General features: G+C 43.2%; 1 protein-coding gene across 1 annotated transcript; it reads left to right on the forward strand.

Moving 5' to 3' along the window:
- Nucleotides 1–252: 252 nt before the first annotated feature.
- LOC311128596 (cadherin-15-like) lies at nucleotides 253–16,898 on the forward strand (the record flags this gene model as incomplete). The annotated part of the gene is made up of 15 exons (XM_084160778.1): nucleotides 253–327; nucleotides 944–1,042; nucleotides 11,847–12,011; nucleotides 12,451–12,606; nucleotides 13,002–13,146; nucleotides 13,256–13,437; nucleotides 13,608–13,736; nucleotides 13,925–14,110; nucleotides 14,755–14,999; nucleotides 15,107–15,249; nucleotides 15,347–15,580; nucleotides 15,733–15,972; nucleotides 16,087–16,232; nucleotides 16,337–16,531; nucleotides 16,698–16,898. The coding sequence occupies 15 exons, from the start codon at nucleotides 253–255 to the stop codon at nucleotides 16,896–16,898; spliced, it is 2,541 nt and encodes an 846-aa protein (XP_084016904.1).
- Nucleotides 16,899–17,364: the final 466 nt, after the last annotated feature.

Consider the following 17,364-nt stretch of genomic DNA (forward strand, 5'->3'; position numbering starts at 1 on the left):
CAGAACTGCATGGACAGTAAAGGTTCCATATTCACTCTTAGGACATGTAATTACCTCCAGCTGGGCAACAGGCTCATGTCTGTGACAGAGTTAGGGAAAAGCAGATGACCTGTTAAGAACGGTAGAGAGAGGACCTTCACTAACTGAATTTAGGGAGTTCAGTCAGATGACGTAGTTTTGGACATGTGTTCTGTTTGCGACAGTGAATATTTTATTAGTACGTTGAGGGTGAGTGAATGGTTGAGTGTGAGTATGTACAGACAGCAGAGGCTCCTCCTGGGCTGTGTGGCCCAGGGTCAGGGACAGCAGGCAGGCCAGAGCAGAGCAGTGACAGACTGAACACTGCTGCTGAGGACTGACCTTCACCAGGGCTCTCTCAACACAGCACAGCCACCAGCTGCTCTTCCGCTCTCCTCCACATTTCCCTCTTTCTCTCTCGTGCGCTCTCTCGTTCCCTCACTATCTCGTTCTCTCTCTCTCTCTCTCATTCTATCTTTCTGTTTCTCTCCATCTCTCCATCTCTCCTTTCCTCTTTCTCTCCCCCTCTCTGTCCCTCTCTTTACCTTTCTTTCTTTCTTGCTCTTACTATCTCCCCTTCTATCTCAATCTCTCTCTATATATCCATCTTTCTCTCTCTCGCCTTTTCCCTCCCTCTCTCTCTGCATCCAGTGACCCCCTACTTCCCTGCCCATAGCTGGGGTGTGTCCCAGTTGAAGACTCGGAGGGCTAGGGGGTTAGAATTTCAGACTTCAGCCCTCCCAGCGCACATGTGCTGTCACTCAATCGCCTCTGCACTCACTGCCCAGAGAGAGAGAGAGGGAGAGAGACACACAGGGGGTTTGGATTTGAGACATTTGGTTCCATTGCCCAGTACTGCCAGGAACCCTGAGCTTCTCCTAAAACTAGTTTGAGAAAGAGGTGCCACCGTGGTCATTGGGTACAGTACGTGTTGGAGTTCGCTGAGAAGATCTGTTTGCTGGCACAGGAGATGGCATCAAGGGGGTTGGCAGTGTTGTGTGTGCTGGTGGCTGGCCTTTGTCAGGTAGGAACTCTTATACTATAGTGCTGTAGTGTCTCTCTCTATAGACTTCATGGCCTACACTTTCTTAAATCACACAGAATTGGAGCCATTTCAGCTATAATATATATGCCATTTAGCAGACTCTTTTATCCAAAGCGATTTACAGTCATGCGTGCATACATTTTACGTATGGGTGATCGTGGGAATCGAACCCACTACCTTGGCGTTACAAGCGTCATGCTCTACCAACTGGACTACATTTGATATTTTCTCACAGTCTGCTTGTCAGACTTTTACTTGGATGTATATGTGTTACTTAAAGCAGTTTGATTGTGATTCAAGTGGAAGCAGTTTTAACTGTGTTTGTCCTATATTTCCACAGTGCAGGAGTTAGGGGTTGGCTGTTGTGGGACAAACTTTTAACTGTTTATTTAGTAAATCTATGGTTTATGTTTAAATTTGAATGATATGCTTTGTTTAACATAACATAAACTGATTTTCATCAATATAAGTGATAAACATCATGTGAAGAGGTGAACATGGCTATTGGCTAATCTAAACATTTCACAACCGTTGTAGATCAGATGATGAATACTCTTGTAAATGACCAACGAATGCTGATGTTTTATACATCAGGCGGAAATCAGGGCTCCACTGTTAGCAGGCTTGTCATCAACACCATTATAAGACCCATAATGGATGACATTGTAAACAGACATTTTACTAACAAAACTCATTCAGTCACTAGGGCTGTTTATACATGTAATGGAACCCAGGTTGGAGACTGAGACATTTGGCCCTCAGTAACCTCTTCTGTTGAATGGCCTGAAATCATTATGGATGTTGCAGGTTTGCAGCTAAATTAATTTCCAAACGTATGGATAACAAGACTTCAAACAATTTTTTAAGCAATGGCTTCAAATTGATGATGGCAAAATGTTTAGCCTACTGTACATTTTTATGCTGACAAAGTTTTGAAATGGGTAAGGGCTGAGTCACATTTTCTTTATTAGCGTATCCAATTCGAGAACCACATGGTAAATGACATCAGCTGTAGAAGATGGTGGTAATAGATCAATGAAACAGCCGTGGGGAATGCCAGTTAGTCACAGTTTGCCCCCAGCCATTGGCCATGTGTCTTACTGAGAGTTAGAGGAACAGGTATGTGATGACGCAACCCATGGGGCTTAGCTTGCATCACAAAATGTGTAATCTGAAAGCAATACACTTTAAGTACAAACACGTACCAAAGAACATGAACACCAGGACCACCAACAATAGACTGTAGCTCAATGCCCACTCTGCACTTGAACGCCCATACATTCACATTCATGATTTGGACTATACATTGACTTCCAGTAATCTATTTGTGTGTGGACTGCTGTGAGAGACCTAAAACCACAGAACAAGATCCTTCATACCTGAGGATCCTAGTTACTCTGGTTACATACAGTACATCAGATAACTATTTTAGCTCTGTGTGTAAGTGTAACCTATGTGAGTTTGTGTTCCATGTTGAAATGCCAGAGGTGTTACAACCCAGTGAGTGGAAAGTGGCTGATGAGGTTTCACGAACACCTACTACATATACTCCTATGGGAGGAAGGCTGTGTTGTTTTTGAGAATATCCCTGGGAAAGAAAGAGGGTTGTATTGAACTGGCCTGCTTGCATGCCTACAGAATGTGGGCTCTGTTCATAGAGGCGGTCATGTTGGCCAGCAGCTGTTCCCAGATGCGTACTTGATGCCATTTGTCCCGCTCAGTAATCCCCGCAGCGGAAAGAGGAGTCGGCCACTCCCTAAACCATGAAATCAGTGACAAATCCATCCATAAAGCAGCAGCCGGTGCTGAGTTCATGCCCATTGGAAGAAATCACTCAGTACAGCTGCTCAGCGTCTGAATCACAGGCCTGTTCTGTCTGTGTGGATGCTTTCTGTTTTACACAGACTTGGGTTTCAGGAACAGGAAGGGCCTCCACTACAGGGGCAGACTCAACATTAAAACCACACTGTCAGTGCACTGTTACCAGAGATGATCTTTCCCAATTGCTCTTTCCCAATTCATACTTCCTTAATTGCTGGCATCCACTCTCCTCACCTCTTTCTCAAAGATCTGAGTGGAGGGGCCTTGGATCTTCTCCTCCAATGTGAGGTGAGGAGAAAGGACACGAAGATGAAGGAAAGACGAATTGGGAAAGAGCCAATGTTGTAACAGGCTTTGGTGATACCACCAGCTGAGTCATTGACCAATTAGTGACCCTTCAACGGATAGGGTCTCTTCATGTTGTTAGAAAACAGGTTCCATTTAGTCTTTGTGTTCACAACAACAGATGTGACAAACATTACATGGAAAGGAACAGGAAAATACATTTTTGAAATGGGACACTCATCTCATTCAGAGCACCTTATGCCTTGCATCAAAGGATGTTTTCTCTCTGACACAAAAGGTAATGTATTTTCTTTTGAATGAGATAAGGGAATAGCAGTGGCAGACAAGGCCGACGGAACAAAAACAGCAGTGTTAATGGGCACGGTAATGGTCTTTCCTTGGACTTCTATCATGACCCTCTGAAAGAGGACTGACCCTAGAGTGAAGAAGGGGTAGTGGTGGTGGTGGTGGTAGGGGGGGTGGTGGTAGGGGTAGTGGTAGTGGGGATGGTGGTAGGGGTGGTGCTGGTGGGAAGACTCCTGAGCCAGAGCTGGGAGAGCGAAAGAAAGGGGGACATGATGAGATGAGGAAGTGGTTTCGGTCCTGGTACAACCTCCCTCAGGCTTTAATACAATTCCACGCCAAATTAACAAGCTCTATTCTCACTCCCACACTCTGGGAGTGGAGTCCTAAGTAACTCTCATCGTCCTCATTAGGTCAGCAGTCATGAAGTTCAGACATCTGCTCTCGTGAAACCCTGGCTAGCACCCCCAATCATAGGAGGCCCAAGCAGCCATAGCTGAATGGGTGGGAAGGGAGGTAGATAGCTGCTCATTAGAAGACACTGAATGAACCTTTGGAACAGTGACGCAGGGGGACCATGAGGGGAACAGAGGCACCTGTCTGACCCTCCACCCCATGGCCAGAGGGATTGTCAGGCATGCTGCCTGCATTCTCTCCCTCTTCCCCTCCTGCTCATGCTGTGGCACTCTGGCTGGCTCACATACACAGACTGTACCTCCACTCAGCTAGCACATGGCTGCCTCAGGGGTCTATTTTATATTCTATTTTAGAGAGGCACGTGTCTAAAGCTATGACTTACTGTTTGAATCCATAACAAAGCAGACATAGAATTGGAACTCTAGCAAGAGCATACTCTAATTGTAAAAGCCTTATATTTTTGTCTAGATATGTATGAGTAACGGTAAATATCTGTGTCTCTTGCACTGACTATGACCTGCTGCAGTAAATGGAGTGAATTAAGCAAAAATAAGTGTGTTATCACACAGCAGCTACTACTGTAAAATCAAAATTCTAACAGAGTTACTACTCTCATGACATACCCCATACAGTTGGTGCAAGCTAGTAATAGCTCTGAAGATATACAACTCTCACTCTAGGGAAGGGCATCAGTCATGCTCCCCCACCATATCCCTCCCATGGTTTGGACCAGCTGACCCAGCCATATGCGTGACTTGATTGGAATGTATTACTCTGGTAAAAAAGGTGAGAGCAGGGTTATGGTGCCCAGCAAGGAAGATACCTGTAGATGGCAACTATGGCTAGCCGATTGTATGCTCTGGAACATTCCAAAAGCCCTCCTAAGCCCATGTAAACCTACAAATGTGACATCACATCCAAGCTGTACATCATGATGTTTATATATTTCAGAGTGAGATTAGATGTTTATGTCTTAGCACCTGTAGCAGAACTCACATTATGTTTTTATTGAGATGATGAAGCTTTCCACTGGAAGATAAGATATAACTGTGTGTGTGTGTATAACTGTGTGTGTGTATAACTGTGTGTGTGTGTGTGTGTGTGTGTGTGTGTGTGTGTGTGTGTGTGTGTGTGTGTGTGTGTGTGTGTGTGTGTGTGTGTGTGTGTGTGTGTGTGTGTGTGTGTGTGTGTGTGTGTGTGTGTGTGTGTGTGTGTGTGTGTGTGAATCCCTCCCCTGACTGAGCATCCTTGACTCAACATAATGAATTTGAATAATTTCATCCTTGGATACTATAGTAGACTACGGTATAATGTTCTATCTACCAAGCTTCAGTAATAATTATCCACTCCATGGGACAGATGTTGGTCTCCTATCAGCTATGTTTCATTCACAAAATGCAGGATCTAAATGTGTCTGAGAGATTGGCACACTTTCAAAGCTATTTTTAGAGACAACAGTTAGAGCGAGTTACCAAGGGTCCCTGCTGCTGACACTACCCATGAAAGTGTGACAGTCTCACTTCAGCTCCTCAGTGTGGCCTCAGTCTGAGCAATATTTTCATCACAGCAACAGATTATTACGTTGAAATGTTGCCCCAAACCTTTTGACTGTAAATGTTATATCAAACTGCGAATAAGATCCTGGATGCTTTGATTGTGAAATACACAGTGATTTTGAAATAAAACTTATTTAGATACTCTGCATAGTTGTATATCAAGCTTGGTGTTGCCCTTGATATCAGTAACACTGACCGCAATAACACATATGTTCTGATACTTTAACTTCCCCAATACGTTTGCCAGCTTATTCCCTCCTCTTGGCCGCGTCAGTAACCAGGCTGCAAATCAACACAAATAAACAAATGAAAGGTTGTGTATAAATGATGAGGTTGTCTGGTTTGGTACCACGAGACACTTTATGTCAACAGCAGACTTATAGAAAAAGATTCCTTACCCTACCTACCTACTTCAGAGTGCAGTACTCCTCACTGTGTTAACGGGGGTGTTGACCCCCATGAGGCACCAGGCAACTGTCCTAACTGCTCTCTGGCCACAGGGTGAGAGGCCAAGGTGTAAAAGTATCTGGGGAAAAGTCCCTAAAACAGTTAATGTTGGTGAGAAGAAAGAGGAGGGTGTGCTGTCCTTCACCCTAGCTGTCAGAGGTGACTGGTGCTAATTGGTAAGATGACTCCTAGGTGTAGCCCAGTCAGCGCTGAACTGGAAAAGAGATTAAGACATTACAGAGCTCTCCTGGGTTTGTTTGCCACCCAGATGGAGTTCAGACCACAGGAGATCAACACAATGATTTTAACTGGGTCTGTCTTCCGATGTAACAGGCTCTTTCCAAATTATCAGATGTACACCTCTAGCCCCATTCAACATCCTGATCTCACGAAACTAAACAGGAGCACAGTGGTCAGTTCTGGTTCACAAGGCTAGACCGCAACATCTATTTCTAATAGTATATGCTATTATTTTACTTTAGTTATTCTTCCTGAGCTGTTGTTGTATTAATTCACAACCAGTAACCCCACAACAAAAAAGTTTGAATTCATAAGTTGCAGAGTTAATTTTTTTGTAGAGTACTTGAATCAGGAATTCAACAGGAATGTTGTTTCAGTCTTAACTGGTCATCCAGTTACAGATTTTGATTGAACAGGGCCTTTGGCCTCTGACTGGCCGTAGCTTGATCTCTGATCTGTGATCAGAGCGGTAGTGGAAGGTGAGAAGGCTTTGCTGTCTAGCCTGGTATGTGAGTGTAAACATCTCTGTATGAGCGTAGGGAGGGCTACACCAGTGGCTTAGGGTCGGGGTCAGGAATATAGAGTACTCTAAGATTAGTCTGCTCCTAACTCAGCCTGCACATGGCACTCATGGTTGGCATTCTCCTCAGACTCTACGTTACAGCAGCGTGACAAAGTGCCAGTGTGTCATATCTCCAGGCCTAAGGGACAGGGAAGGGCCACCCTGTCCCATTACACAATAGAGATTAAATCGAATAATGTATGTCTCATATCAGCGTCTTTATGTATGGAAAGAGCCATGTGAGGAATGGGCTATGGTCAATGTTACATATTCTGTTTAGTTGTATTAGCATGTTATTACAAGTTGTTCCTACAGACTTCAAGATTGATGATGAAAAGCTGAATGAGAACAAAATGTGTTACCTTTTCTGTATCTTTTTAGCAAGTAAATTTTTACATAGACAATACTTATCTGCCAATATCTGTGATCATCTTGTCACCACAAAATGCTGAGCTTTTTCTCCTGAGGAGTGATGACAGGCGGTGTCTTTCTTAAGGAATGTGTGTGTGTGAGGAATTCTGTCACGAGAGCGGATTCATAAGGTGACCCCCAACCCCTAGTCAGGTGCAGAGTTGAACATAAAGGAGAGTCTGTAAGTGTGAGTAAGAGAGAGGGTGGGAAAGCACGGGAACTAAATCCATAGGTGACAGCTGGTGTGAGTGTGTCTGAGTGTGTCTTGAGTGTGTGTTTGAGATAAAGGCAGAGCGTGCGTGATAGAGAATGAGAATGAACATGAGTGTAATTGTTTTCGCCAGGCATAATGGGACCCATGTCGTCCAAAAGTTATACTTTTGATTCATCGGACCATAGAACATTCTTTCAAAAGTCTTGATGATCATCCAGGTGCTTCCAGGTGCTTTTTGGCAAGCTTGAGTCAACTTTTTGGACAAGATGGGTCCCATTATGTCTGACGAAAACCAAACACTGCATTCCACAGTAAGAACCTCATACCAACGTTCAAGCATGGTGGTGGTAGTGTGATGGTTTGGGGATGCTTTGCTGCCTCAGGACCTGGACGACTTGCCTTAATAAAAGGAATCATGAATTCTGCTCGGTATCAGATAATTCTATAGGAGAATGTCAGGCCATCTGTCTGTGAGCTGAAGCTGAAGTGCAGCTGGGTCATGCAGCAAGACAAGGATCCAAAACACAGAATAAAGTCTACATGAAAATGGCTAAAAAGCAACAAATGTGAAGTTTTGGAATGGCCTAGTCAAAGTCCAGACCTAATCCCAATTGAGATGTTGTGGCAGGACTTGAAACGCGCAGTTCATGCTTGAAAACCCTGTCGCTGAGTTAAAGCAGTTCTGCATGGAAGAGTGGGCCAAAATTCCTCCACAGCGACGTGAGAGACTGATCAACAACTACAGGAAGCGTTTGGTTGCAGGCATTGCAGCTAAAGGTGGCACAACCAGTTATTGAGTGTAAGGGGGCAATTACTTTTTCACACAGGGGAATTGGGTGTTGTATCACCTTGATCATAAGTATCATATTTTTTTTGTTATTTGTAAACTCAGGCTGCCTTTATCTAATATATATATATATATATATATATATATATATATATATATATATATATATATATATATATATATATATTTGTTTTAACAGGGGGTAGATCAGCTTTAATATTGCAGATAGATTGTAACTTCCATCAATGTAATTGTCTTCATCACTTCCAATCCCCCATATGTTTTTTTTCTCTCGCATATATATATATATATATATATATATATATATATATACACACATACATACATATACGCATTTACATATATATATATATATATATATATATATATATATATATACATACATATCCTTTAAAAATATATATATTTCCCTTTATTACTTTCCAACCCCACCATCCCTTCCCTAATTGGAGTAAACCAGTGAACAACAATGCTTAGGCCTCTACTTCATGCTTATACATACCATATACATTTTATGGACACAGTCAATAATTATATTTTGTTTGTTTTTACTCCTGAACTTCCTCCGATCATTTTCATGATGTCCATCTGGTATGCTTCTATATTCCATATCTTTCTAACTGTGCTCTTTCACAAAAGCTCACAATATATAACCTATATACTTATTATGGACACAGATTATTACATTACATTACATTATGTCTTACACATTATGTCTTACACTAGTTATCTTGTAGTTATTAGTTGTTGTTATTAGTCCCATCCTTCAGCTCCATTCAACACCTCCCATCTATCTCTTAACACCATCCATATTGGATTTCTATTTGCCATATATTTTTCAACTGTACTGTGATGTTTTACAAAAGGTCTGAACCTTTCTATTCTAATTGTTTCTACAGTTTGTGAATTGAAAATAAACATTTTTGCTAAAAGTATTATTATATTATTGATCGATTGACTATGACACCCAGTAGTGCTATCTGCAGGGTCAGCTCCATGCAAATATTGCAATCCTTCAGCCATTCCTGGACCTGTGTCCAGAAACAAGCTTCAAATGGACAGTACCAAAACAAATAATCTAATGATTCTGTCTCTTCACAGCCAAATCTGCAGAGCTGGGAAGATTGTATCCCCCATACAAATAACATTCTATTGGTAGCAAGAATTGTATATAATTCTAAGTTTTGAATCCAGCGTCGTTTTGCGTATCAATGCATAGAATCGGTACGTCAAAAATCTCTTCCTAACTATTGTGCAATCTATATGGGACGGCTGTCAATCTTTTTGTCGTTAAATGAAACTGGTAAAAAAAATGTTTTATCACAATTTTCTTTAATCAATTATGTTCTTTAATGCAAGGCCGACAGACAAGTTCCTTACTTTTTCCTCGTTCCACTTTCCTCTTCCATTTTTGCGGTAATGCTGCAATTATTTGGTTGTAATTTTGGGTAGAGCAGGCATTTCCATATGTTTTTGTTAGCTGCATGTGCGACATAACTCCACCATTCCTACCGATAATATCATTTACGAAGATTATACATTTTAAAAACATTTTCTAAAAAAATAAAGTTTTTTTAATCAATTAGTATATTTGAGTTTAACCACAATGTTTGTTGCAATATTTGTTCTGTCATTACTGGAGGATTAAATTGAAATTGCAACCAACTTTCTATGGCTTGTTTTAGAAATAGTGATATTTGGGAGATGATTTCCTTTTCAAATACCTGAAAGTGAGGGGTTGTAATCTGAATAAAGGGGAAAAAGTCCCTTCTTGAACATTGGGTGAGACAATATTAGGTTTTGGTTGAAGATCTGATAACATTCAGTATCAAAAATATGCAAAAATAGAGAACATCTGAAAGGGGACAAATACTTTCTCACGGCACTGTATGCATATCTGTATTCCCAGTCATGTGAAATCCATAGATTAGGGCCTAATGAATTTATTTCAATTGACTGATTTCCTTATATGAACTGTAACTCAGTAAAATCTTTGAAATTGTTGCATGTTGCGTTTATATTTTTGTTCAGTGTACAATATACACTGAGTATACAAACCTTTAAGAACACCTGCTCTTTCCATGACATAGACTGACCAGGTGAAGCTATGATCCCTTATTGATGTCACTTAATAAATCCACTTCAATCAGTGTGGATGAAGGGGAGGAGACAGGTTAAAGAAGGATTTCTAAGCCTTGAGACAATTGAGACATGGATTGTGTATGTGTGCCATTCAGAGGGTGAATGGGCAAGACAAAGGATTTAAGTGCCTTTGAACGGGGTATGGTAGTACAACCTGGTCTCAGACCATTTCGTATTATTCTGTACGTGAATATTACGAATTCTAGCTAGGTGGCCAATGTTAGCTAGCTGGCTAACGTTAGCTAGGCTAGGGGTTAGGGTTAGGGGTTAAGTTTGGGTCAAGTTTAGGAGTGTAGGTTATAGGGTTAAGGTTAGGGTTAGGGTTAACTAAAAGGGTTACGTTTAGGGGAAGGGTTAGCTAAAAGGGTTAAGGTTAAGGTTATGGGAAGGGTTAGCTAACATGCTAAGTAGTTGCAAAGTAGCTAAAAAGTAGTAAGTAGTTGAAAAGTTTCTAATTAGCTAAAATGCTAAGGTTGTCCCACCCATCCACCCCGACCAACCACCCTACCTTCATTTTTGCCTTAAGTAACCATCTGTCTTATGTAACCATACCAAACGCAACATTTCAAACCCGGATTTACATTTACTAAGTCTATGAGACCAGGCTGGATATTAGGTCCCAGGCGCACAGGTTTGTGTTAAGAACTGCAACACTGCTGTGTTTTCCACGCTCAACAGTTTCCCTTGTCTATCAAAAATAGTCCACCACCCAAAGGACATCCAGACAACTTGACACAACTGTGGGAAGCATTGGCATGAACATGTGCCAGCATCCCTGTGGAACGCTTTCAACACCTCGTGGAGTCCGTGCCCAATGAATCGAGGCTGTTCCGAGGCAACTCAATATTAGGAAGGTGTTCTCCACACACCTAGGCCTAGGCTATTGATGGATTCAAGACAATGTCGTTTGTATTGATCTCAGATTCGGTCTGTCAGTGTCAAAGTAGCCTGTCATTTCGATCATTTGTGAGGTAAAGTCTCCAGTCATCTAATATGATGTAGAATTGCATGAAATGCACTTATAAAAGGCCACATTCTTCCCGGACCCTAGGCTACAAAATAATTTCCCCATGTGTGCAACTTCTGCAAGCGCCTTGCTTTATTACAAAGGTGATTTATTTTCATGCGTTCCGGTACCTCAGAGCCCTACCCAGGTCACCCCCCTCTCGGGCTCACTTTTTGTTCCGGCACCTCCCAATTTACAAATTAAGCACTGGAGATGTAGTGTGTGAAACCTGAACCCATGCCTCTCCACCCCCTCACCCGCCCCAGCCCAGTGGATTCCACATCAGGGATGGGGCAGGGGGGATCACCATTCCACCACCACAAGGCCACAGAGAGAGGCCAACTGCTGCACCCCTCACCAACTGATATTAGTAGCCACAACATGACTACCAAAAATATAAAAATTGATTTGGGTTCTGTACTCCTTGACATGAAGAAAATGAATCATGATTTAAATGACTCAATTCATCCAGAAATGTATGGCCCTCACTCAGACCATCTAAATTGAAGTTACCATTGAATGAATTGTGTATAATGGCCTTCTTAAATTAATCCCATTCTGTTCCCCCCAGGTCTGGAGCAGCGGCCAAGCGGGGAGGGAGGACCTGAACCCAGCGATCCTGTATCCATGGAGACAGAAGAGCAGTGGGGGGCTGAGCAGGGTGAAGAGGGACTGGATCATCCCTCCAATCAGGGTGTTGGAGAACAGCAAGCAGGTCCCCGAAAACCTGGTCCAGGTGCTGAATCATGACATCTCATATCTATACTGATGTTAGGGCCTCTATATTGTATACATTAACTGATAAGAGTGTTGGCTAAGTGACTACAATGTAAATGTTAGGGTAACACTGACACTTTTTGGTCCGGTGAAATTGATCTTACCAAACATGGTATGTAAGATCAGTCACGTGATCTAGACAACCCACTGCTCTCAGACTGAGTGAACATGGTTATTGTCCAGACAGACAGCCCTTTAAACTGAGAATGAAAGAGCCACGCTGGCCTCTCTGACCTCCAGAACCACTAACCACTCATGTGCTGTTGTTCTCCCTCTCAGTTCCCATCAGTGACCAAATTCACATCTGGTACTCTATGTGCTGTTCTGTTCTGTTCACTCTCTTCTCACCCTTACAATGAGATTCTCACCCAGCCTTCCTGTGTTGTTTGTTCCTCCAGATCAAATCAGACAAGATTTTCACCGGAGAAGTGATCTACAAGCTGGAAGGACCAGGGGTTGACCAGGACCCTAAGGACCTGTTTGAGATAGACGATAAAACGGGCTGGATCAGGAGCATGATTCCCCTGGACAGAGAGAAATACAGAAGCTTCACGGTACAACTCACAGGAGAGACATTAGCACTGTTGCCTTTCACACGCAAATTACACTATGTCACAGCAGGTCAGCCAGAAGCCTTCTTTTGTTTGGGTAACAAGGAATGTCCCACAACATAATAGCATGTTATTCAATGTTAGCATGTAATTCAATGTTTTTCAACTAAACATCTACCACTGCGATTTTATTACATTGACTGTCATGGTTGAGTGAGACGGGAAGTTGAGCACATGTCTGTTACTATAGTGGAGTGCTTGCTTCGTAGGCCTACACGAGCAGCCGAATATAGACCCACAGTCAATAAACTGAGAATCATGTAAGAACAGCAAACACTATGAATGAAAAGACGATGTCTAGAAACATATGAGTTATGTTCTGTTTCTGTTTTCTATAGCTGAAAGCCTTTGCCCTGTCGCCCAGTGGAGAGAGACTAGAGAATCCCTCCACAATTGAGATCGTAGTGCTGGATCAAAATGATAACCGGCCCAACTTCTCCCAGAAAGACTTTGCTGGGTCTGTTTCTGAATTCTCCGTACCAGGTAAACACATGCATCACCTACACACACCGTGGATGTACACACAGTTGATACACAAAATGTCAACTGATTGGGTAGTGAACTGAGAGAGTGACTGAAGTTGTTTTAATAGGCACATCTGTGATGTCTGTGACTGCGACTGATGCTGACGACCCAACCACAGACAACGCTATCCTGAGCTACTCCATCATTGGCCAGGAGAGCATCCCGCCTCTCCACATCAATAAGACCATGTTTGGCATCAACAACGAGACAGGGTCCATTTACACACGAGACGTGGGCCTAGACCGGGAGGTAGGGGGTCTTCCTTTGTCTTCTCATTGACCCATTATTTAGGTCATACCCTTTCTAGTTCAACATAAGCACAATATTTTGAAAGGTGTTTGAAAGGAAAAACTAATTCATGTAACAGAATATACTGTATGTGACATAAATGACTGGGAACTTCTGTGCATTCTTTACAGGTGGTTAAAGGTTTTAGGTTGAAACTGCAGGTTGCTGACATGTCAGGCATGGGGTTGACCAGTTTTGCCAATGCAGTCATACATGTGACTGACATCAACAACAATCCCCCACGGTTCTCCCCAGACCTGGTGAGTTTCACTGTTTCATCTCTCAGAAGCTGTTAGCGCCTTTCCATCAATTTACTTTTATCAGATAACATAAACAATATGGACACATCATTCAGACCAGGTTCAAAATATAGACATACACATTCACATGTGTTTATATAAACTAAAACACAACACAACTTCTTTGTGTCTCTGTTTCCTGACTTCAGTACACTATGTCAGCTGTGGAGAACAAAGTAGACTTTGCGATTGGATGGGTCAACGCCACAGACAATGATGAGCCAGGGACAGGAAACTGGGAGACCAAATACACCATCGCCAAGGGCAACCCCTCTGGGAACTTTGCCATTCATACAGACCCTGTGACCAACGAGGGTATTTTGTCAGTGGTGAAGGTAAGCCATTCTCCATCTGGCAGGAAGGCGAGAGGGAATGTGTGGGGGACATTCTGGCTCCATGTTAGAATGACAAACATGACAATCAGTTAATCCAGTTTATATAGCGCATGTATAGAGTATAGAGCCTTGGATCACACACAGTGGTCAAAGCCTTGATACATGACACTGGATCCCCATCTAGTGGTGACTTACTGGGCTGCATGTCACCAGGCCACGTTAGAGTCCTGTGCTGTGACATATCCACTGGCTGTAGCTGGCATTTTCAAGGATGTGACTGATGCATAAAACGGACAAAAAAATATATGTAACGGTATGTAGTTTATGGTATGTACAGTACCAATCAAAAGTTTGGACACACCTACTCATTCAAACGTTTTTCTTTATTTTTACTATTTTCTACATTGTAGAATAATAGTGAAGACATCAAAACTATGAAATAACACATATGGAATCATGTAGTAACCAAAAAAGTGTTAAACAAATCAAAATATATTTTATATTTGAGGTTCTTCAAAGTAGCCACCCTTTGCCTTGATGACAGCTTTGCACACTCTTGAGTAGGTGTATCCAAACTTTAGACTGGTACTGTCAAACCCACACCATCCAAGTTGTCTTTCAAAACCTCAGCATTTTTTTTGCAGGCTCTGGACTACGAGTCCCAAGAGGTGTATACTCTGACTCTGATGGTGGAGAATGTGAACCCTCTCAGCATCAAGGCCCCCAAGGACCCTGTAAGCAGTGCCACGGTGGTGGTGACCGTGGTGAACGAGAACGAGGCCCCACGCTTCAATAAAGACCCCATAGAGATCGTGGTTCCTGAGTCTGTGGTCCCTGGCACCGTGCTGGCCAGTAACATCGCCTACGATCCTGATAATGCAAAACTCAAGTAAGATAGGTGAATCTTAATTTGTGTTTACACTGAATATATAAGAATCTATAAGTTTATATACTGTATCTATAAGGAAATTAAAACATTACTGTCATTTCCATCAGGTATGACATACTCAGAGATCCTGAGGGATGGTTGAATATCAATCACGAGACTGGAGAAATTACAGCTAGGAAACCGTTCAATGTCCGCTCCCCTCACGTCAAGAACAACATTTACAATGCAGTCATCAGAGTCACAGACACAGGTGAATATCCAGAGTTAGCCACTGATTCACCTCACATAACTGGAGACATCAGGTCAAGCAGGAAGTGACAGTGAATAATGATGTAATTTCCTCCTAGATGGTGGTGGAATCTCGACCACAGCGTCTCTGGTGATCACTTTGCGGGAGACCAATGACTTCCTCCCTCAGCTGTTCCCCCTGATGGGGACGGTGTGCAGCGAGTCAGGCCGGGAGACATCTGGTCTGTTCCTGACTGCTGTGGATGAGGACCTGCCCCCTCACGCTGAACCCTTCACCTTCCACCTGCAAGACATCAATGTGTCTGCCAACTGGACCATCATACAGGTCAATGGTAAGGACTATATACAGCGACGACAGGATTAGATACTCCATTAGTCCATGTAGGATGGGTTATGGAGTAGTATGCTATGTCTTCTTCTCATTCCAACTCCCTCTCTCTCTGTCTGTCTGTGTGTGTGTCGCTCTCTCTCTCTCTCTCTCCAGAGACTCATGCAGTGTTGCGACCCCTGGTAGAGCTAGAGACAGGGGAATATGCTGTCACCGTGTTGGTGACAGACTCTGGCACCCCTAGTCTCAGTGCATACGCTCAGGTCAATGTGACTGTGTGTCCGTGTGGGAAAGACGGTGAATGTAAGACCGAAGCTGCTGCCATATTCGGAACACGAGTTGGTGTCAGTTTCATCGCCTTACTGGTCATCATGGCCAGCATCGCACTCCTTCTATGTAAGTTATACCTCATGTAAACCCTCACATCACCTGAGCAAAACACATAGCTACATGAATACACACCATTTTCCAAATGTTTCTGTGCAGTGAGATGGGTCTCTGTGTTTTCAGTGTTGCTGCTCCTGGCTGTAGCCGTGGGTAACTGCAGACGGCATCATATCAAGAAAGGAGCAGGGCTGCTGGTGGGGGATTCAGATGATGACATCCGTGACAACGTCCTGAACTATGACGAGCAGGGTGGTGGAGAGGAGGATGAGGTCAGACAACATAACACGTTACAGCTGGCAAAACCCAGTTATCTGGTGACATTATCGCCTATCTTGTCCTACAGACACTATTTCTTATCCTTTTCTCTACCTAGAATGCCTTCAACATTGACCTACTGAGGAACCCAGCAGATGTGGGACCATTCCCAACATCCTTCTACCCTCCAGTCTCTGGCATCCCCAGGGGAAAGCAGCCACTTAGGAAAGACTACCCAGACAACCTGCCCTCCCCCTCATATCCACGGAAACCCCCAGCGGACCCCACTGACATTGAGGACTTCATCAACGATGTGAGAGAGGATTCCATTATGGCCCTGGCTATGGCCGGTTGTTGTAGTCAGTTGAAATAAGAACGGTCCAAATCCGCAGAGAGAAACTAATATGTGCTAAATATGTGTATGTGACCAATAACATTTGATTAGATTTGTTATTTCTTGTCTATTTGTGTCTCCACAGGGCCTGGAGGCAGCAGACCATGACCCCAATGTCCCTCCCTACGACACAGCTCTGATCTATGACTACGAGGGTGAGGGCTCTCTGGCAGGCAGCCTGAGCTCCATCGCCTCAGCCAGCTCAGACAGCGACCAGGACTATGACTACCTCAATGACTGGGGACCACGCTTTAAGAAACTGGCCAACATGTACGACCCACGCTAAGGAGACTGCCTGGTTATTTAGCGACCAGTACATTTACTGTAGCTTTATCCTCAGATGCCATCCATTTTCTCCTAAACTCTACCCAATTCCCTATACTTCATCATACATCCTCCCTACTCTGCTTGAAGCTAGAACCTGATATCATCCTCTACGTGTAGGACAGGGTAGGGATTTGGCTGATTGGCAGAAGTTTAGAGCAGATCTCTGTGTTCCTATTCCTTCTCAGGTTTCCAATTGTCTCCAGCAGTGCATTAGCTCAATTCTTTAGGCTCTTTTGACACAACATATTGTCCTTCTCCCATCTCTCTCTTTGCAACTGTAAAGGTCACGGTTGTCATTTGAGGTACTATCCTGGGTAATGTTGATATTCTCTTCACAGTTCAGTGAGTTTCTGACAGGTTTGATGAGACATTAACACAGCCTTCTGCAGCATATGAACGGTTCACCTTGTGCTGAGTGGAACGCG

The sequence above is a fragment of the Coregonus lavaretus genome (assembly GCF_964263955.1).
Source record: "Coregonus lavaretus genome assembly, chromosome: 4".
Taxonomy (NCBI): Eukaryota; Metazoa; Chordata; class Actinopteri; order Salmoniformes; family Salmonidae; genus Coregonus; species Coregonus lavaretus.